This window comes from Pseudopodoces humilis, chromosome 9 (assembly GCF_049639895.1).
Source record: "Pseudopodoces humilis isolate 2021_Gansu_Grassland_sample_001 chromosome 9, ASM4963989v1, whole genome shotgun sequence".
Taxonomy (NCBI): domain Eukaryota; kingdom Metazoa; phylum Chordata; class Aves; order Passeriformes; family Paridae; genus Pseudopodoces; species Pseudopodoces humilis.
This window is the reverse complement of record NC_142208.1, coordinates 11,961,281-11,984,468: the sequence shown is the minus strand read 5'-3', so window position 1 is coordinate 11,984,468 and position 23,188 is coordinate 11,961,281. Positions and strand designations below refer to the sequence as shown.

General features: G+C 39.4%; 1 protein-coding gene across 1 annotated transcript; it reads left to right on the top strand.

The window, feature by feature from the left end:
- The first annotated feature begins 532 nt into the window (after positions 1-532).
- BMS1 (BMS1 ribosome biogenesis factor) lies at positions 533-22,853 on the top strand. Its single transcript, XM_014250509.2, has 23 exons — positions 533-683; positions 943-1,179; positions 1,564-1,754; positions 2,133-2,212; positions 3,647-3,835; positions 4,291-4,433; positions 5,636-5,757; positions 6,506-6,702; positions 7,426-7,562; positions 8,047-8,876; positions 9,701-9,802; positions 10,731-10,888; positions 11,407-11,488; positions 12,429-12,505; positions 13,562-13,747; positions 15,108-15,296; positions 15,893-16,073; positions 16,556-16,614; positions 18,678-18,800; positions 19,867-20,014; positions 20,842-21,017; positions 21,469-21,630; positions 22,337-22,853. Exons 2-23 carry the CDS (start codon positions 1,004-1,006, stop codon positions 22,571-22,573), a joined length of 3,945 nt encoding a protein of 1,314 aa, XP_014105984.2. The 5' UTR covers positions 533-683; positions 943-1,003; the 3' UTR covers positions 22,574-22,853.
- The last annotated feature ends 335 nt before the right edge of the window (positions 22,854-23,188 follow it).

Here is a 23,188-nt window from a genome sequence, read left to right as displayed (position 1 = left end):
GCCCGGAGGCCTAAGGGAACGTGGCACTCAGGGCCAAGCCCTGGCTGTCACGGCGGTGTTCGGTCACGGCTTGGACTGTGCTTGGCATGTTCTGAGGGGGCTCAGAGTTAAAATCCCAGTTGTTTCTGTGGTGATTCCGTCCGAGTTTACTGCACTGAAAAGCGCTTCATAGGCTTTTACCCTCTGACTCGATCGTCCTCCCATCCTTGACAAGGATGTCCCCTCCAGTCCTTGGCAAGGATTTATTTCTTTATCTTTCTCCCAGTGATTGCTGGGGCCACATCTGCCAGCTCGTACGGGGACTGCCCCGAACCCGCGGGCAGCTGAGTCCCCTCGCTTCCTCCGCGCCGGGTGCTGTGGGGCCGGCCCCGGAGCGCTTTCACAGAGCTTGCAGGAGAGTAATTCACTCCTGAACACTTGCACAAAGGCCGACTCCCGGTTCCCGGTTCCCGCTCCCGCCGCGGGCTGCGCGGTGCCGCCGCCACGCTCCCCCTGTGGGACACCGTGTGCGCCGGCAATAGCGCTCCGCCGCGGCCGGAACTCCGCGCTCAGCCGCTGTTTCCGGAGGGTGGCTCCGCAGCGGACCGGTCGGTGGGGTCACACGTGGGCCGGGCGGCTGGGCCGGGCCGGGCCGAGGCGGCGGCATCGGAGCGGGCAGGACCGGGACCCACGGCACGGCACAGGTGTGTGGTGGCTGCTGCTGGGGAGTGGCCCCGCCGCAGGACCCCTTGACGAGCTGAGGGGCCGCAGTGTGCCCGGCAGCTCCCCGCCGCGGGGCCGCCGGCGCTCGGCCGCACCGCCGGGGCCCCGCCGGGCCTGCCGTGCGCCGGGCAGGGAGCGAATGAGCTCCGTGAGTTGGGTCTGGCAGTGCTTGCACGGCGTTCTCCAGCCGGTGTGCTGGGTACGCGTGCCCTGTGCTAACTGTGCTTTCTTCTGTGCCAGCCGCTGTCACACGGAGGAGCTCAGATCCTTGCTGATTGTAAAAAACTGTTGAGCGAGTAAGATGGAGGAAAAAGAGAAGAAGAAGCATCGTGCAAAGCATAGCGGGCCCAAGGCAGAGAAAAAAAGGAAACGTTATCTCAATGACCTGGGAATAGGAGATGAGGAGAATGCACGGAAGAGAAACCCCAAAGCCTTTACGGTCCAGTCCGCTGTGCGGATGGCCAGGACTTTCCATCGGTGAGAAGTGGGAACTGGCTCTGGAGTGTGCAGAGGCGGCTGCTCGGGTGGGAGTTGCCTGGAGTTGCTTCGTTACTTTGTGTAGAAATACCCAGCCGGTCATTTTCACTGGTGTTTCCAGTGCCTAGCGCTCGTCGTTCACCTAGTCACGTTGTAGTTTATATGTGTGTCAGAAGTGGGGTCCTTTGTGCGTCGCTGTTACATTGTACACTGTGTTAATCCCCAGAAAAACTGAGTAGCTCCTTAGACTCAGTGGGTGTTCCTGGTGTAAGTGCTTGTGCTCAACCTTTGTGTTCAAACTTTTGCAAGCACTGAAGACTTTTAAATAGTAAATGTCACTATCTGTGACGTTTCTGTATTTATTTACTACAAATTTCTTCTTAGAACTCAGGATCTGAAGACTAAAAAGCATCACATTCCTGTGGTTGACCGGACTCCTTTGGAGCCACCTCCCGTGGTGGTGGTGGTAGTTGGCCCTCCCAAGGTTGGGAAGAGCACTGTAATAAAGTGTCTCATTAAGAACTTCACAAGGCAAAAGTTGGTTGAAATCCGGGGTCCTGTTACAATTGTTTCAGGTGAGAATAAAGGAGAAGTGAAAATGCTTCTTTTGCACTCCTTACTTGTCTTGCTTTGAGAGATGGGATGTGTTCATGTTTTCATAATTTTTGGTCATTTTGAAGAAATTATTTGGATGTGTGATCTGGCATACGTGCAGTAAAAGAAGATCTGATAATTTTAAATCTAAAAATTATATTTTAGCAGAATTTTAAACAGGTTAAAAACAGACACTTCTACAGTGATGCATGTTGGATTATTTACATGCTAGACCAGAATCTGAGTCCCAGATACCCTGGAGGAACTTCAGGAATGTGAAAAGAAATTTCTGAAAAGAAAACTGTACAAATTGGTTTGCCCCCTCCGTTTCAGTTTTTGATGCTCAATTCTGTTTTCAGGTAAAAAACGCCGGCTGACCATTATTGAATGTGGATGTGACATTAACACAATGATTGACCTGGCTAAAGTTGCCGATTTGGTAAGTTAACAATGGAATGTGATTTCTACTACAATTTACATTGAAAAGACTACTTTTGGTTGGACTGCACCCGTGTCTGATTTCTCTACACATTTTTTGCTGTCAAAGGCAAAACTGTCTTTGGTTTCAAAGAGAGCAAGACCCAAGCTCTTTGACACACCTAATGTTCTGGAACAACCTTGGGACTTCTCTCATCTTGGCAGTGGGGGAAAGTAAAGTGTGTGTGTGTGTGCCTGGTGGTGGTAGGGAGGATGTGAGAAAAGGGAAATAGCTGAACTTCATTGCTAATGCAACTGGTAAACTTTTAGTGGAAGATGTTATAAGAAGCCAGGGTGACACAGTGACTTCTCATTAAGGGATTTGGTCAAACCATATAAAATCTGAAAATGATTTTTAGTCAAGAAGTTTTCAACTAATATTCAAAGTAGAAATATGTATTAGTTTACTAGTTGGGTTTTTTTATGCACTCTGAGGTCTCCATCTGTGAAGAACCTCATGTAGTAATAGAACTGATTTCAGTGGAATGTGGTGACTGTTGCAATTTACTTGCAACTTTTGGATCAAGAGATTACTTCAACTGATCCTGGGGGTCCAGTGCATGATCAGTTTGTTTAGAATTTTACTTTATATATGGAATTGGAGTATATTATTCACAGCTGGTTAGGTATTGGGATCCTTGTCTAAGTATTAACTATACGGATGTCTAAATACATATGTACACTGGTCTAGATATTCTTCTTCATTTATGTTTTCTACTGAGTAAGGGAGATGTACCAAACAATGCAAATACTTCTGCTCGTGTATTTGGTGGATGTTTCAGATTCTGTGTGCACATGGTGATGCTGAGAATCTGTTTGGATTTATTGTTAGGGGGCTGAGATTACATCAGCGCTTGAAGCTCTGTTAGTTCCTGTATGCTTGAAGTTCTCTATTGTTAAGACCCTAAACCAACTTTGATTCCATTTTCATGGGACCGTTGGCTGCTTTTTCCCTGTGTCAGTGCATTTTGGTGATGTGTAACAGCAGTTGCAACAAGGGAAAAAGTTGGTTTCGTTTTACCAAAAGACTTGGCCTTAGCAGCATTAGTGTACCCAAGACACAGATATAAGAGTTTTATTTATTTTTTCTAAGATGTTCCTGAAAGATAATAAATGTTGCATGTTTTAAATTCACCAGGTAAACATTTGTTCAGACCTTATTATAATACTGAATGTTATTGCATTCCTAGAGTGTCTGGAACATCTTTAGCAGCAAGTTCCATACATCAAATAAAAAGCCAAAGTTGGTTTTCAGAGTATATGAAAATAAAGTGCAGAACCTTTTGCAAAATTTTGGTTCTTGAGAAGTTGAAGAGTTTAAAGGTGTGGTCTTTGAAATTAGCTCATGTGGGCACTGTGGTATTGCTGTAGTGAAATGTGATTATTGTGTTTACAGGTTCTAATGCTCATTGATGCCAGCTTTGGATTTGAGATGGAGACATTTGAATTCCTGAACATTTGCCAGGTACATGGCTTTCCCAAAATTATGGGAGTTCTAACACACTTGGACACATTCAAGAACAACAAACAATTAAAGAAGACTAAAAAGAAGTTAAAGCACAGATTCTGGACTGAAGTGTATCCGGTATGACATTTAACATTAATTTTTTCATATATTTTGCTTTGTGGAAGCTAAATTAACAGTGGGTCAATACTTAAGTATTTATTATGTTCTTATATCTTTTAAATAGGTAACTGAATAATGTTGAAACTGTATCAGGTTGTTTCATCTTTCTTCTACTTGCTAAAGTACTTGTGTGATTATTCTCTATCCCAGTGTGATAAGCTGCTAAATTTGCTACTAGGTTTGTTTATGCAGGTGCTGTGCAAAGAGGATCTGCTTGTAGGTCTGTATGAGGTCTTGAGGATGTGAATAGTTTTCCATTAAGATTTAGGGGACAATTCTCATGTTGAAGTAAACTGGTTAGTTTGATCTTTCAGAACCAATTGTAATGTGAAATTTTCAATTAAAATTTACAAATTAGAATTGCATTACTAACTTCAATTTTTTATGTTTTTATGTCTTTTTAATGTGTTTAGGGTGCCAAGTTGTTTTATTTGTCAGGGATGGTTCATGGAGAATATCAAAAGCAGGAAGTTCACAATTTGGGGCGTTTTATCTCAGTTATGAAATTCCGGCCTCTCACTTGGCAAACGTCTCATCCGTATGTTCTTGCAGACAGGTGTGTGTTTTTCTCTCTGTTCTTCATTCTCAGCATAGATAGCACCTTGTTGTTTGAAAAAGCTGTGCTATTAGCCCTCAGCTCTGTGTGTGAGTGTTTGGTGTTCCCTGAGCAGCTTTGGGAACACCAAACTCTGCAGGTTTGTCCTGTGCAGTTTTCACCTGTGTCAGATCATGTACACACATCCGGTCTATTGTAAACTCTTTTGAAACACAGGATAGTTAAAATAATCTTGTTTGTTTATGATTATACTGAATTTCTGTGAAAAAGAAACAGCATTCTAGTGATTAAACATCAGCTGGTGAATTAGTCCCAGGAATATCCCTTCTGCTCTGTCTCCCTGTAACATTTAATTCCCAGTCTCTTTAGAACATAAAAGTAATCTTGATGACAACTGTGCCTGCTTGCAAAATTACCTCACCTTTCATATTTTACTGCAAGAATGCTTGCAGTTATAACCAAACTCCCACAATAATCCAAAGTGCCTTGAATGAGCCTCTTCTTTTAGCTTTTAATTCTTCAGGAAAAATTGTCAGAGAAGTAGAAGCATGTGCAAAGCCCTGCAAAATACATGAAGCAAAGAGAGGGAAAATGCAAACCCTGCATTCTGTAGTTTTTCAGTAACATTGTTTTAGGCTTCTGTAACTGTTGCAGTTTCATGATTGTTGGGTCAGCTCTAAGCGGATCTGCAGCAGGGTTGTGCTCCCTGTTCTCTTCCTTGCCTCTGTGTGCTGACTCCCACGTGCAGAGTAGAAAGGAGTTTCCCCCTCCTCTGCCTGCAAACAGCCACTGTTTTTTCTGTGGTAGCTTTGGTGTTGCTCACCACCATTCTTAGGGAAAAGAAGGTGTTGTGTGGCTGCAGGGAATGTGAACCCTCTGATGGTGAAATTGATTAGAGGAGGGTTGTGTGTGCAAAGCCCATAGAGAGTAGCTAAAATGTGCTAAGAAAGCAGTACCTGTTCAGTGAAGTGTCAGTAAACCTTCTGGAAATTTGTTGAGCATAATTATACAACTTTTAAAATACAATTTTAAAATGCTTTTAGAAGATCTTCTTTATTGATGAATTTTTTCTTTCTTATGATAATTCAGTTTTGATTATTAGAGTTTGCAGATCATGTAGTGGCAGCAGTGATGTTCTCTTTTTCTCAAAAGTTACCATTGGGACTCTGGATATTTTAACTATCATTTTAAATGTTGTATAGAATGGAAGAGCTGACAAACCCAGAGGATGTTCGAATCAATCCCAAATGTGACAGGAAGATATCACTGTATGGATACCTGAGAGGAGCACACCTAAAAAACAAAAGTCAAATTCATATGCCAGGTAATTTTTCAGAGTCTTAGAACTCTTTCTGTACTGATCTGTGAAAAACAACATAGCTGAAATTATTTCTATCTTTAAAGTTTGTTATGCAACAGATTTTTCACCTTTCTAAATACCTGTTATGTTTTTGAAATTTTTTTTCATAATGCACACTTCTGTGAAAATAAATCTTGTAATTAGTTTTGCCTTTAATTGTGCAGTTTTGTTGCACTGATAAACGCATTATTCACAGTATTTATTTTTTTTCCAAAGGTTTATCATTTTAAAAGGTGCTTAAAATGTAAAACGTACCAGCATTAATAATGAAAAGCAAATTTGAATGATGTAAATTAGTAAATTATGTAATATATTTATTATGGTCAGAATTTAATAACTTAATATTTCAAGTGAATGATTTAAAAGTTTAAATTAAGAAATACTGTAATAATAAATTTACAGATGTACTCAGAAAAGTGTGTTGCTGTTTTTGTCATTTGAAAACAAGCAAAGAAACAAAGCTTTGCAGAATTCTGGTGAATTTATGTATACTTCTCTAAGTTCAGTGGTGAGGCTGAGGAATTGGATGTTTGGTACAAAGCTTCCTGCTGAATCATTGAATGCCACAATGTCTGAGTTTGGTTTGTTTGTTTGTTTTTCCTTTTATTGAGGGGGGGAGCGTGGGTTTTGAATCTCTTCATGGTGAATTGCACAAATTTCAGAATCAAAATGTTCTGCAAACTTTGTTAATTCCTTTTGTCTGTCCTCTCAGGTGTAGGAGATTTCACTGTAAGTGATGTGAGTTTCCTGCCAGACCCCTGTGCTCTCCCTGAGCAGCAGAAGAAGCGCTCCTTAAATGAGAAAGAGAAGCTCGTCTATGCTCCTCTTTCAGGAGTCGGGGGTATTGTGTATGATAAAGATGCTGTTTACATTGACCTTGGTGGAAGCCATGCTCATGAAAAAGAAGAGGTAAAAGAATGCTGTTGGTAATTTGAATTCTCTTGGAAAATGCAGTCTTTATCCTTAAAGCCAAAATAAGTGTTTAAAAATATGGTTCTTTAAAATAATCAATCCTTACCTATCTATACTGGTTAATTAGTTCTTTTGTCCTTCAGGGATTTTAGAGAAGTTATTAGAAGTATTAGAAGTTATTTTAGAGAAGTACAAAAAATTGGAAGATCAGTTAATATTTGTACCTAAACTTTGTGTAATAACTTCCCAAATATTGACGTAAGATATATGAAATCTCCTGGTGCTGGACTATTATCACTATAATTTTGCAGGGCATGGTGATTGTTGGGAGAGGACTTTAAGGATTTGACTGGTCAAAGGGAGAAAAAAAAAAAAAAGATTTGTCTACAAACAAATTTATTTCAGTTTTTTTCTTCTGTGTTGTGCTAAATGTTAAATACCTTTGGGTCTGTGATATGTTTGCTGGTATTTACTGTAGTGATTGCAGATTGTGAAGGAGTCCCTCTTTAATTTTTCTTGTGTTGATATTATAGATATTCTTGAAATGTGAAGAGGGGAAGGGAGACTTTGCTATTTTATTCTGAGAAAATGTTTCTTTAAAATGCTGTGCAATTTTTCTTTCCTATGCAAGAAAAATTTTGTTTCTGCTGGTTTAGACTGATGGCTGTCAATAGACATTTGTTTATTTAGTTGAATTGAATTTTAACTTTGTCTTTCCAGGAGGAAGTGAGGCCAAATCATGAACTTGTTCAGAGCCTCATCTCCACACACTCAGCCATTGATGTTAAGATGGCATCAAGCAAGGTCTCTCTCTTCATGGACTCTAAACCCTTGGGCTCAGAAGATGTGGGACAAGAGTAAGTTTTGAATGCTGGGCAGTGTTTGAGCTTGAGTGAATCTCTAGTTTCAGGCTCAAATTTAGGAAAAATTCTCAACAGAGCATAGCTAGTAAAATGACATATTGTCTGATTCTTCCTGTTCTGAGATTACTCATATGCCACACTGTATTTTGGGATAGAAATAATTGGTACTAGAAAGTTGCAAGCAGTGTAGTCCTGCCTTCCAAGAATTTCTTGCTGATACAAATAACATTTCTGTTTTAACTCATTCCATGGACAATGAAGAAATTTCTTGGAATTATTTTTGGCTATAACATTCAATATTCTTGAATAAAGAGACATTAAAGAATGCCAGTGCCTTTCTAGTGGTCTACATAACTTCACTTGGTTTGAAAGAGAATTTGTAAAGCTGTTTAAAAATACTGACATGAAGCTTCATTCTTTCATTAACATTTTCTTGTACTTTACTGTCTTACTCCAAACGTGGTCTTTGGGAAAACAGGTTTGTGATGCCAAAAGAAGAGAGGCAGGTGGATTTGAAGACTGGAAGAGTTCGTCGGAAGGCCGTGTTTGAAGATGATGAGAAGGAAAATGAAGCAAGTGATGAGGAAGATGACCAAGAAGAAGAAGATGACGAAGAAGCAGTGTCTGAGGATGGAAGTGATGGTGATGATGAAAATGATGCTGAGGAAGAAAGTGAGAGAGTGCTCCTACGAGAAGAGATAGCTGTTAGGAGAGCCAAGCGCCTGAAAACAGAGGTGGCTCAGGAAGAAACTGTGAATGAGCTACCAGCATTTGCAGACAGCGATGATGATCTGGAGATGAGCTCTGAAGAAGGAGAAACTGCCCCTGAAGACAGTGAAATGGAGGAAGATGAGGAGGAGGAGGAAGAGAAGGAGGGGGATGTACAAAGGACTTGCAAAGATGAAAGCTCAGATAGTGAATTTGAAGCTGCAAATAAAAGAGCTGAATCTAAGCAGTATGATATGAATAGTGAACGCACAGAAGTGAAATCACAAATCTCAGAGCACAGTCCCAAAAGAAAAGCAGTGCTCACTACAGATTCTGGAAACTGCACCGCAGAAGAGGCATCAGAATCTGAGGATGAGAACTCTTCTCTTGAAGAGGGTGATGATGAAGGAGGATCACATGAGGAATTAGAAGCTGAAGAGTCAAATAGGAATGGATTTCGGCACAGTCAAGCAAAGAAAGCTGATAGTGTTAGACAGACTAAAGTTAAAACTGTAGATACTGAGGATGATGATGTGGAGAATCTCCTGAGAGAGAAAGAGGAGTATGAAGAAGAAATAGATCTTTCTGTTGACACAACAGGTAGACTATAACTGTTTAATTTTTACTGTCCACTTTAACTGTATTAATTGTTAAAGGGTATATTAGTAAATACCTCGTAATGTTGCTTGTCATAAATATATATATATATGTTTTAATATATATATATGTATTTATATATAATTCTTAAGTAGCAAAACTTCAAGTTAGGAAAGCTTGAAATACTTGCTCTGAAGCCTTTCATTTACATTGTAGTATGCAATGTCAGGTTTTCTTCCTCTAAAAGAGAGGTGATTCATTTTATAAACAAAACTTCATTGATTTTGCGTATACTTTAATCTTTATAGCTATGTGTATAAAACAAATTACGATGCTCTATTACATCTAGAATGACTAAAAAGCATTTGGGGGACTGTTACTAAAATGCAGTAACTGCTCACAGAGCACTGGAGCAGGTATCTCCATCTTTGGAGACGTTCTAAAGCCATCCTGACATGGTGCTGAGCAACCTGCCTTAGGTGTGGCTGCTTGAGCAGTGGGGCTGGTCACTGAGACCTCCAGAAGTCCCTCCCAGCCACAACTATTCTGTGAGTCTGTGAAGAAGACATGTATCATCATGAACATGATCAAATCTGTTACTGTTAATAAGTTTTTAAAATTCTGTCCTAAAAAAAATATTAAAAAATCAATGGTATAATTTCTTATCCACAGTTTGTTTCTGTGTCTATATGGATTATGAGAAAAAGAAACTGTGGGTAGTGTCTACACTTCTTAAGCCTCCTGTCATGTCCTTATTTAAATAATTTTTGTAATTTCTGATCCTTGTTCTTTTTTGAAGACAGAATGTGAATTTTTTCCCATTTCAGGTGCACTTAAATGGAAAGAGGACCTCACACAGAAGGCAGCTGAGGCCTTTCTAAGACAGCAACGATCAACCCCTAATCTTCGTAAACTTGTATATGGAACAGGTACACATAAGCTTGGAAACTTGTCTCAATGTATGGTGGCTTTTAGCTGTTGCCAAGTTTTCAAGTATGAATATTTGAGCACTGTCATTTGATGGGAATCTTGAGGAGAGTTAATTTATTTTTTAATTACTGATGCTTGCTTTCACTAATAATTGTAATAACAAGACAGTTTTTACCTTTCCCATAAAAGCATTTTGAGTTAATTTTCCAGACTATTCATGTTTTCTGGTACAGTTATTTCTTCCAAACATTTAAGGTTTGATCATTTGTGTAATCATCTGATAGATATTATGCAAGCCCATTGTGGTAATTGTGTTTCATAAAGGGATGTTGTTTGTTGTCTGGTTTCAGGAATTTCTGTCTCACAGTGACTGTGGAAGTGTCTCTTATACATGACTTAGTATCAGGTGTTCGTCAAAGAAAAAATAGCTGGATTAAAAGGAAGAGAAAATTGCTATTTATATAACTTGTCTTGCTTAATTCACAACTTTTCCAGTGACTGAGTGTACAAATCTCACTGTGCAGAACCTTTGTAGAAGACGGTGAGAATTTGGCTTTTGTAAACCTTCCACAGTGCAGGTGTGGGAAGACTTTCTGACAGATTCTCTGGTCTGGTATTCTTGATTTATAGGCAAGCTTAATGTCCTTCCTGTTCACAGATCATTTTGGTATTGTTCCAATTTGTGATATTGAACCAGCATCCTCTGTTTGCTTACTGGGCAATATTTTTTTTAATATCGTTCCAGTTATGAAAACAACTGGATCAGTGTACCTTTTCTTCAGGCTTTTACATTTGAAACTGTTCCAGGTTGTTTCTTTTATTTCCTCAAACTGCTGCAGCTGTTGGGGAACATTAGGAAAGAGGCAGTTAATGAATTTCATGCATGTACTGTGGGGGAAATCATGACAGCCTCTGTGTTTGGTTTAGCTGTCGATGATGAGGACCAGGAGAACGAGGATGCAGATGATGAACTTGGAGGCTTGTTCCGTGTCAGCCGTCCAGACAAAGCATCCAAGCAGAAGGCCAATGCTCTTGACTGCTCCAAATTTTTGGTGGAAAAGCCACAAGATTGGGATTTAGAAGAGGTGATGCCATTGGATAATTGCTTCTGCATATCCTGCCTGGTTCTGTCCTGGCTGTGTCTTATAAAGTGTGACTGAGTTGTCATTGAAACAGACCTGTGGGAGCTATGGACACAGTGTCTTAGGTTCTGCCCCTTGCTGTCACTATAAGTAACAGATTCCAGAACTCTTTGTTCTTACAAGAGTGACAAGTTACAGTAAATCAATTTAATGCTTGGCTCACTTGAATATTTGGTGGATAATAGTTTGTTCTTTATTTATCAAAAAGTAAAAAGCAGGGGAGACCTCAGTGAAAATACAGTGTTGGGTAGAGATTTTGGTACCTTTTGGGACCTTTGGGCAAGAATTAAACTGGGTTCACAATCCTGCTTTTGGGAAGGCACTGTGTAGTTTTGGTAATGGTGTCTTGATGTGGAGCTGCATGTGAGAATTGTCTCTGATGGGGGAGTGGGCAATGTCTTGGGGAATGTTCTGTTGATGCTAAGCTGCAGCTGTGCAAGGCAATGACACTTATTTTGCAGGTTATGAACAGTATTCGAGACTGCTTTGTTACTGGAAAGTGGGAGGATGATAAAGATGCAGCAAAGCTGTTGGAAGAAGATGGTATGTGTAACACTTCTAAAAATTATTCATGTATACAGGATTTTTAAGAAAAGCATGACTTTTCAGTTACGTAAATAGAATATTTTGTCTTAGTGCTATACTTGCAGGTTTTTTCAAACTATTATATACATTAAATTATATAGATACTGACATAATTACACATTGCTGTAAATCTCTGTAGAAACAGTAGGCACATAGACATTCTGGAAATTTACTTTCCAAAAAATAGAGTATGTAATTTAAATTATGAAGTAGAGTTGTTAGTCTTAACACTTGGACATGCCAGCTTTGAATTATGTATCTGAGTTCATTAGACATCATATATGGTTTAATCTTCTGGATAGTCATGGTAGAAATAAACAGGAACTATTCTTTATTGGGAAGACAAACTTGACATTCATGTTTGGCTGAAGAGAGATCTATCTTCAGATGTTTTGGAGGTGGTGTTTTTGTTTTGTTTTAAATTAGGAAATACTTTAAAAGTTTTAATAATGTGGCTGTATCTTACATGCATCATGATTGTGGTTTAACAGGCTTCTATAAGCACATGTTTTTAACTTAAAAACTGTCAACTATATATTTTTTAAATGAAGCATAGGAGCTCAATTGCTCTGCTGGTGTCTTGTGTCATTAGAGTGCATACTAATGTATTTGGAGTCCTTTGGAATGATATAAACTTTATTTACATTTTTTAAATCATAAGGTGTTGAAAGGTTAAAGGAGGAGCCACGTTGAGTTTAGCTGGGAATTTTCAGCTGAAGCCATAGCGAGGGAAGAACAAACATATAAAACTTGATGGGAATCAAAAATATTTGGACTGAAACTAATCTCCATGGCAGTACTGAGAAATGCACAGTAGTGAACAAATGAGAGATGGTATGGAGCAATACAGCAGAATGGTTAACTAATGCTCATATGTCTTGGATGTTTGTTGTTGCAGAAGAGCTGTATGGAGATTTTGAAGATCTGGAAACTGGTGTTGTGCACAAAGGAAAGGCTGCTGCTGGAGGAGAGCAGGTCTGATCTGCATTTTTATCTTCTTTAGCAACATTAGCATGAATTTCTTACCAAGTGATAGGCATCCTCTGTAATAAATTCAGTGTTCATAGAATCAATAGGAAGGAAATCAGTGGGAACAAGAAAGAAAAGGTGTGTGTATTACCGGCTTTATCTAGAGTGGCACGTTTTTAGCCTGAGTCTGAATTTTTGTTTATAGTTAATTACATAGAAGTCACCTCACTTATTTAACAGTAGGTGTCAGGCTTAATCAAGAGCTGGAGGATCTGGAGGCATGGCAGAAGTATTTTAAAACCAAATGTAATCATAACTGTTTGTACTATGTCATCTCATCTGATGCAGAAGATTATAGCACTCTGTTTAAACACAACAAATTATGGAAACTTGACACAGTTTCCTAGTTCATTCCACTTATCTGCATAAAAGAGGTTGATGGAAGCAATTTTAAGCTGTGGCTTGGATATCTTCCAATAACAGAACTCTAGTTGTCTGTGACAGTACAAACTGAAAAAATCAATTTGTTTTTGGACTGAGCAATTTGATGGCTTTGCATTTCGTTATAAAATCGTGGGTAATGGCATAATTTTGGCAGTTTTCAAATGACCTGTGAACAAACTTCCTCCTCTCTAGTCTCTAGAGTGCTGTCTTCCACATGGTATGGCTCAATGCTATCAACAATTACTTTTTTTTTCCTCCTGTATTATATATGCTTATATTAGCTATAGAATAACAGGTAGGTCAGTTCTAGGATCTGTTCCCTGATGTGAAAATTATTTTCAGTAAAAAAAGCTTTGTCAATGAAAAGGAATATGATTAGATCCTGAGATCTTTTGGTCCTTGCTGAAGTTATCTCCTTGTATGAATAGCTTACTAATTTCTGTCTCAAATTGAAATGTTTTTCAATTTTCAATTGTCTAATAATTGGCACAATAGAAAAGTATTGTTTAATTGTATCTATAAAAATACTGTTTAATAATATCTATCAAATATCTGTTGATCAGAATGGGTTGTTCTCAGTGAGCCATTTTACATGTTTGACAACTTATTGTTGATTAGTCTGGAAGTGAAGAGGAGGAGGAGGAAGATGAAGAAACATCCAAACCAGAACCTGAGGAGGAGGAAAAGAAAAAGGAGCGCATGGACAAGAAAAGAAAACTTAAAGAAATGTTTGATGCAGAATATGATGAGGGGGACACCACATACTTTGATGATCTTAAAGAAGAAATGCATAAACAAGCACAGGTACAATCTGCTAATTTGACAATTTGTCTGGATATGTCTTGAAAAATACTCCACAGAGCTTGCCCCCAGAAAGGTTTTTTCCTGGAGACACAGGTGATGCTAAGGAGGTATTCCAGAAAGTACACACGAAGAAATACAAGCTTGTGGGTTTTTTTTTATGTTTGAACTTTTGAAAGCTTAATTTAAAATGAGTGCAGTATCACTGAATAAGCCAGGATGTATCATCTAAACTTTAACTACTTAAAAACTTTTTAAATAAAAAAAGGCATCCTTTCATGCATAGGAAGGTGAAAATCTTTCTCATATTAATTTGTGCCATATATTTTTCCAGTATTATTTTTAGTTTGATATTTTGCAGTGTTATTAATGGATAAGTAAATTCTCTGTGACCGTCTTTTTCATCCAACTATGAAGTTATTTTGAGGAAAAAATAATTAATGACTGTTGCTCTGTACATGTGGTAGAAGTCTTCAGCATAACTGTATCCAGAATGTGAGATGTTGATTTTGTTCTAGGCCTTTGGTTTTTTTTTGCATAAGAACTTGTAGGCTTAAAAGTAGCTTCCTTCTTTGCCTGACTTGGGACAACACTGCCTTACATTTTTAAAAACTTCACTGTCTTGTCTTCTGACAAAATTTTGCCCTGAATAGTTATTAAATTAATCCTTACCTGCTTGTATTAGCCTCTGTCACAAAGGATAATGTGAGCTCTGGTATGCTGATGTACTGAGAGCACTTAAAGGGTAAAGAAGGACATTCCAGTAAAAGAATCAGTGTCTTATGGATAGGTAAGCATCAGGAGCTAGAACAGGAGGGTAAGGCTTCTATTATTCACGAGGGTATCTTCTTAAATATTTGCACAGTATCTATATTCTTATCATATGGTACAGAAGAGCTTTTGATGATGTACAGTGTGAGGATGCACAAAGATATTTTTAAGCTGCTGGGTAAGATAGGAGTGCGGCATCCTCATAAACTGATACCTTAAAGATCAGGACATTAACTTTAATGATACTTGATCATTAAAGGTACTTGAGCTCCTAAATCAAAAAATGTACTTTTGATAGTTGTATCTTTAAAATGCAAAGTCACCATAGTGGAAGGTGTATCAGAAGTCACTCAGTAATTTGCTTTTCTTGGGTACTGTCTTTCAGGTAGATTAACAGGGCCATTTGGGATCTCAAGTTGGAAGGGCTTTGTGGTGGTAGAGATCTCAACAAAAAGTCACAAAACCTGATAGATCTTTCCCAAAATGATTTATATAAATGGTAGCATGTTTTAAAAAGAATCGGCCCTTCATGAACAAGTTGTTAATACCTGGATTTTGTGAAACACCCAATGGCTTTCTCTTTGTCACACAGCTTAATAGAGCAGAATTTGAAGATCAAGATGATGAGACCAGAGTGCAGTATGAGGGATTCAGGCCTGGGATGTACGTTCGAATAGAGATTGAGAATGTGCCATGTGAATTTGTCATGAATTTTGATCCTCATTACCCTATCATCCTGGGTGGCCTAGGCAACAGTGAAGGAAATGTTGGCTACGTACAGGTATGTAACCAAAGGGCTGAGTGCATTTTATCTGCGTACAGGTGTGCTTCAGGGAGCCTGGAGTTACTGCTCTCTGTGTTCTAAAATACAGTAAACATAGAGAGAAACTTCCATCCTTGTCTTCTGAATGGGGGATTTGCTTTTGACACAAAGTGTAATTCTACAGTAGCAGATTCTGGATCTTTAAGGGTTTAATTGGATAACCAGAAAAGGTTACTGTTGTTTAATGTTCAGCTGCAGAGGTGTCTCAGGACTAGGGTCTGATACTGTGATTGCTAAATTGCAAACACTAACTGTACTCTGACCTTCATGATCTATATACAAGTGACTACAGAAAAGTTTCTAGCACATATATAAATGTATTTTTAATGTGATACTTGCTTGAATGCATACACTCATGACTTCAGAGTGAGCGAAATACTGATTGATCTTCCCAGTTAGCCTAATGTTAGCGAGAATGTTTGAAGAGAAAACTTAGTGTATAAAAAACTGTAGCGTAGACAGAAGTTGCATTTCATTCCTGACAAGTTAAAGCTTGAATTTCAGAATCACTGTTGCCATCCTGTAGTAGCATGTTCACCTTCTCTCCCAATCAGCTGCGCCTGAAGAAGCACCGGTGGTATAAGAAGATCCTTAAGACCCGCGATCCCTTGATCCTGTCGTTGGGCTGGAGGCGCTTTCAGACCATCCCCATGTTCTACATCGAGGACCACAACGGGCGGCACCGGCTGCTGAAGTACACCCCGCAGCACATGCACTGCGGAGCGGCCTTCTGGGGTGAGCCCTGCTGGGGCTGCTCTCCTGGGTCACTTCAGCACTCTGAAAGTCTCAAGCTTTGCAGGAAATGCAGCTTTTGGAATGAGAAGTCTTGAAATTTCCCCACGGAAGAAAAAATAGCACCAAATAGTATGGGAAAATAGGCGGTTATCTAATATTGATGGGTTATTTAAATGATTTGGGAATTGCTTGGCTTTTAATCAAATTCTGAGCATTCTGCTAAGTTGTTGCATATCAAAGGAGCCTGATTTGTGTGCAGATATACTTTGCCATCATTATGGGCCCGGATGTTGCATGAGTAACTTCATGTTAACCATTCCTTTATGGGGCTTTAAATGTGAGCAACAGTTTGAGTGCTTTAAACTTTGGTTTTCTTCACTGAGTATATTTGTCATGTATTTTTAAGCTTTTGGAATTTAAATAGGGGCTAGATATTGTGTAGTAAAACTTCACATAAGTGTTTAAATTTAATTTTTTTTTAGGGCCCATCACTCCTCAGGGGACAGGATTTTTGGCAGTTCAGTCTGTCAGTGGCACAACGGTAGGTTTGTTACCACAGAATGTTCATTAGTGCTTTCTATGGATATTTGGGCAAAATATATATATTTTGGGAAGAAGGTTTACATTATGATAAAGCAGTGTAGTTGTAGGAACTAAGAAAGTAGCTGGACTCAAGGTTTTGAAAGGTGTATTATGTTGAGGTGGGAAACTATGGAGAGGATTTTTTTTTTTTTAAACAAATTTCAGGAAGAAATTGTTTACTGTGAGGGTGGTGAGACTCTGGCATAGGTTGCCCAGAGAAGGTGTGGATGCCCCATCTCAGGAAGGATTCAAGGCCAGGTTTCATGGGGATGTGAGCAGCCTGGTCTAGTGGAAGGTGCCCATGGCAGAGGTGTTGAAATGAGAGGATCTTTGAGGTCCCTTCAAAACCAAACCATTCCATAATTCCAATTTAAATAGTGTTAAAGCACTGTTTATCAGATATGATCTTTATTAGAAATATATTAATCAAAGGTAGGTTCATGTTTGCAGACAGTTGGTAACAAACACTTTGCATAGCATTGTAATGAGCTTGACAGTAATCAGAGTGGTGATTCCTTCCTGTATCTCCTTCCTAAAATATGCCTTCAAGTGCTATTGCACAGTTTTGCATAATACAGTGTCTTAGAGCAGTGCACAAAGCACTTCTCCTTTGAGACTATCTGTCTGAGAAGACTCTGTTTCATAAAGAGAACATAGTGAGGTAGATCACAAGGACTTTCAGATTTGTTTCCAAGGTAATTAGAACGGCAGCTCTGCAAATCTCATTAGTGAATGGTAGGAGTGTTATGTCAGCAGCGCCTCAACTAGTCTGTACTAGTCAATCTGCATTTTTTATGCTGCAGCACTTCTGTAAAGGTCAGAAATACTGAATCTTAAAAGTGAAATGTGGAGTGCAGGTGCCCCACAACATCCTCTCTAAGTTGGAGAGATATTCATTCAAGGGTGAACTGTTTAGTGAATGAGGAGTGAGTTGAATGGCCACATCTGCAGGGTAGTGGTCAACAGCTCAGTGTCCTGATGTGCAGTGGTGGCAGTGGTGTCCCTCAGGGGTCTGTCCCCTTCAGGGACCAGCACTATTTGATCAGCACTAACCATCAGGGACACAGGCAGTTTGCAGGCACCACCAAGCTGAGTGGCGTGGTTAATGTGCCTGGGGAATGGAATGCTGTCCAGGGGAACCTTGAGAAGTGATCCTGGAAGAACCCCATAAGGTTCAACAAGGCCAAGGGCAAGGTCCCACACCAGACCTGGGGAACCCCCAGTGTCAGTACAGATTGTGCAGTGAAGGGATTGAGAGCAGCCCCTGCTGAGAAGGATTTGGGGATTCTGGTGGATGAGAGGCTGGGCATGCTGTGGTCATGTGAACTTGCAGCCCAGAGAGCAAATCACATCCTGGGCTGCAGCAAGAGCAGCGCCAGCAGTGGAGCGAGGGAGGGGATTCTGCCCCTCTGCTCTGCTCGGGTGAGACTCCAGCTGGAGTACCACCTCCAGCCTTGGGGCCCTCAGCACAGCAAAGACAGAGACCTGTTGGAGCAGCTCCAGAGGACAGTCACAAACATGATTGGAGGGATGGAGCACCTCTCCTAGGAAGAAAGTATGAGAGAGTTGGGGTTGTTCATCATGGAGAAGAGAAAGCTCTGGGGAGACCTCATTGCAGCCTTTTAGTACATAACGGGGGCTTAAAAGGAATATGGGGATAAACTTAGCAGGGCCTGCTGTGATAGGACAAGGAGGAATGGTTTTAAGTTAAAAGGGTTGATTTAGACCAGATATGAGGAAGAAATTTTTTACAAGAGTAGTAAAACATGAACAAGATGACGAGAGAGTTTGTGGATGCCCTGTCCCTGGAAATATTTAGAGTCGGACTGGGTGGGGCTCTGAGCAACCTGATCTGTAGGATGATGTCTCTGCTCACTTCAGGGGGGTAGGACTAGATGACCTTTAGAAGTCATCTAGATGACCTTCCAATCCAAACTATTTTATGATTCTGTGATTCTCAATGATGTCTTCACTGTTTGAGAAACACACATTCAGCAATATCTTTCACCTCTGATGTTCCAGCCTGACTTCCGGATTGCTGCGACGGGTGTTGTGCTCGACTTAGATAAATCCATAACTATTGTGAAGAAATTAAAGCTAACTGGTTTTCCATTCAAAATTTTTAAGAACACTTGTTTTATTAAGGTAAGTTTATAGGTATGTATACTGTAAAACCAGATGTACTGATGTTAGGAAGGAATGCAGCCTGGGATTGTCTTTCCTGAGGCAGAAGTTCTCTTGTTGAATTTTCAGTTATTGTTGAATGCTGTTCTGGATCTCAGGAACTACTTGTGGTTTTTTGAGCTCCCTTCCATATGGTCTCTAAAGGTACTGATTACTACCAAGGAATATGAATTATTGTTAACCAGACAAAAATTCTGGAACAGTCTCCTGGTTCACATTCAGTGTGAATTTTTTTCCTTCCCACCCCCTGCTTCCTTCCTAAAACCCACTGATTAGCAGTAGCAGACATCTTTGGAGGATGCAGACTGTGCCTGGTAGGTATCAGCCTGATCCCACTAAATTTCAGCTCTGGAGTTGAAGGAGACTTCTAGCAGTGTTTAAGACTTCTCAGTTACAGTTACAGAAGTGTTTGGGATAGGAAGTGTTGCAGAAGTGAATGGCCACTGACCTTCCCACTGTGCTTAGCTGGGCTTTCAGGCTCAGGGAGAGCTTAGGTTATTCTGCATTTGAGGCAGCAAGCAGCTAAGCAGTGATCCCAGCAATGAAGCACTCAAGTATTTGCACTAGGCATAGATAGATTTTTTTTTTCTTGCTTTTCTTGTGATATATGGAAGAAGCCCAAACTTCCAAGAATTGTATTGTATGAGAATCTCAGAACTAGCAATTTAAGGCAGCTCGCTTGCTTTTAAGATATCCTGTGTTCCAGCAAATTATTTCAAAGGAGAACTGTAAAGCTTTTGTAGATATGTTCTGTTTAAATTTTAAATATATGTATAAATATAAATTTATATAAATTTTATATATCTAATGCTTAGAAACCTTGCCTGTGATTGCTTTCAGTAGCTCACCTAAAAGTCAGCTCAGTGGGTTTTTTTGTATGATCAGCACTCTTAGTCTAAAGACAAGGCTACGGCTCCTCCTGTTTCTTTATAAGATAATGCTGGTGGGAGCTCTGTTTTTGTGGCCTCCATAGGCCACAGGGAGAGACCTGGCATCTTGAATGATGGTGGCTAATTCACATTTTCAGGGAATGTTTAACTCCCAGTTGGAAGTGGCTAAATTTGAAGGTGCAGCGATCCGTAGTGTGAGTGGTATCCGAGGACAGATCAAAAAGGCCCTCCGAGCTCCTGTGGGTGCTTTCAGAGCAACATTTGAAGACAAGTTGCTGATGAGTGGTAAGTTGCACATTGCATGGAAGTTATCACACAACTTTCATCCTTCTTCACAGATTGCAAAGCCGTGTCTCAGAATTCTGGGATCTGATAATTGAGATGTGAATTCATAGAGTAAGAAATACCCTGTGAGATGCACAGTGAAATTAAAAAGAAGTATATTTTATGTTGGATTTCTTTCACTTATTCTCAGAAATCATATAGTATGCAGATGAAAAAGGCTTGAGTTGAAGACATGTATCTTCAAGTATTTCAGCGCTTTGCACAGCATGGTTTTAGTGTTTTACACAGCCTTTCTCCTTGAACATTGAATTTAGTGGTACAAGTGCTAGAAAGTGCTTTTCTGAGAAATCCAAGGACTGGCATTGTAACTCCAGTTAACTTTTTTCTATATGAGTTTCCTATGTTTTTTTATAGGAGTTTATACTTACTTGGGTTTATATTATTTGTTTTCCTAAACACACCAAAATCATGGATAGTGTAAAATAAAAGCAAGTTAGTTATTGTATAAAAATAGGCAAAGGAAAATTTGTTTTGTTAGTAATAGTACAGGCACATCAACATATATAAATTCTGTTGCTTGTTCTTGAATATGAATGATAAAAAGGATGGTTTTCAGCTGCCTGCTCTTCAGAAATGTGTGCTGTTCATGCATTTATGGGGTTTTGTATTGCTTTTACTACCAAAGTTGAAGACATTTGATCTATGTACCAAGCACAAAGCTAGCATGTGGTGTAGTATCTGTTCTGTTCAGGCAATCTTTGCTTAGAGTGTGGATGTGATGAACTCTTTACATTTTTAGAGCCAAGTAACAGTCCTTTTTCTTTCAGATATTGTTTTTGTGAGGACTTGGTATCCTGTTTCTATCCCAACGTTTTATAACCCGGTAACATCCTTGCTGAAACCAGCAGGTGAGAAAGATAGTTGGAGTGGGATGAAGACAACAGGCCAGCTGAGGTATGAGAAAGGCATCAAACTGAAACAAAACAAGGATTCTCTCTATAAGGTATATTTCTGTTTAAATTTGGTTTGTTTTTTAAAACCAGTCAGATTTGCAGTGTGTGACAGACCTTTGCAAACCAAGAGCAGTATAAACACATGTTCATACACATGCATGCATTCAAATTTACAGTCCTGGCATGAGATGGAAATAGACAGCTGAGAGCAAATTGTTGTGGGTCAGTTGAAGTTTATAAAATAATCTGCAGGGTAGAAGTCTTCTCCAGAAGCTTACTGAGACTTCTGTAATCGGGGTAAACATACCATTTACAGTTCAGTCCAAGGATGTCAGAGGATGTACTTTTGGTTTGTTTGAATTGGGGTTTTTTTGAGGGATGTGTGTTTCTTTTTTGGTTTGTGGAATTTTGTGGTTTTTTTTTTCCTCTGAAAGATGTAAAACTAAATAAAAGCTTTTTAATGTCGTGAGTCTTATATATGTTCTATATTCATTCTTTTAGCCTATTGTGAGGGAGAAGAGGCATTTCAATAAGCTCCACATTCCTAAAGCACTGCAGAAGGCACTGCCTTTTAAGAACAAGCCTAAGAATCTTGAGAAGAAAGGCAAGACTCCAAAAGACCAGTGGAGACCAGCTGTTATCAGAGAGCCTCATGAAAAGAAGGTAATTATCACTTACTCTGAAACTAGGACTCCTGAAGGGTAAATGTGTTTAAAGCTTTTCTAACTATTGTTTTGGCACTTGAATTTACTGCTAATGCTAAAGATATAGATGTTGCTAGTGAAAAATGGTCACTTGCAATTTGTTGCTCTTTGGCACATAGTATGTGTATGGAACTGTCACTGAGTGGCTGGCTAGTCTATTTTTTAGACTAGTAGGTCACCTGAAGCCAAAATACAACTTTTGTCCTTGTCACAGCGCTTGCAAGGTATTTCACCTGGATTTAGTGCTCTCATATTATGGATGACTTAAATTGGTAGCTGCAGTTTTTTATTTGACTTGTCATTGCCATGCATTATTAACACAGACAAGATTTGAAGGAAATACTCTGCTTCCAAAATTGAGAATTAGAGCACTTGCAGAGGCAAGAAGATCCAAACAGCAGTTTAAGTGTTCTATAGTAGCAATAAGGCACAGCCTTTTAAAAGCTATCTAACCAAAATCAGAGTTCACAAAAATTAAAGCTTTGATTAACTTCCTAACAGGATAAATAATTAAACCACTTTAGAAATTGGGTAACAGGTGCAGAGATAATTAGGAACTTGCCTTGAATCTCTGATTCATTATGTGTGTCTCTGCTGAGGTTACACTGTTTCTTGCTCACCAAAACTGAGCTGCATGTGTATTGATTGTCTATCTTCTGTTCTAGATATCAGCTCTACTCAGTGCTTTGAGTACAGTGAATAATTACAAGATAAAGAAAGCCAAAGTAAAGCATCGGGAACAGCTTAAAGAGTATCTCAAAGTTAAGCAGAAGGAGGATGAACAGAAATTCAAGAGGCAAAAGGAGGCTAAGAAGAAAGTCTATCGCATACTGGGACAAAGGGAGAAAAAGAGGCAGAAGTCAAGCTTGAAAGGATCGAGCAAGGGAGAGAAGAGTGTGTAAAATTTCATCAGTTTTCAGGCCAAATGAAGAAATAGGGTAGCTGTGCAATGTTCTCTTGAAGAAACAAAAAGGCCTTGGACTACATTAGATGTGATTTCAAGAGAAGAAAGAAATGCAAATATGACCTTACACTCTTGAATACATTGGTAATGTATATAAATAATATGTAGAAGTATGAATTGTGGTTTTTATACAGGAGTATTCTGGAGGACTTTGTATTTCAGTATATTTCTATGCATACTGCACATTCTATCTAGCCAATAAAGTATTTTAATGTCAATTGCAGAATGTTTGTGTTTTGTCTTAGTGGACTTAAGTGGAAGAAAACTCCCCTGAATGTCTCCAAATATGTTCCTTACTTTGAGCTATGACTTAAATTTTGCCCTTGACAAATCTTTCATTAAAAGGTGTGAAGATCAACTGTCACCAGCTAGGAGTTTTGGAAATTCTTTATCTTTGATCAGAGCAGCTCACTCCTGTGCTTAGATCATTTGCCCTTGCATGAAAGCATCTCAGTTTTTCCACTTCTCACTAGGTTATTAAGCAGATCTTCAAAATAGTGTTGCATCCAGATCTTGTGTTACTTGGCCAGTTTTGGCACCCTGAGGCTGTCAG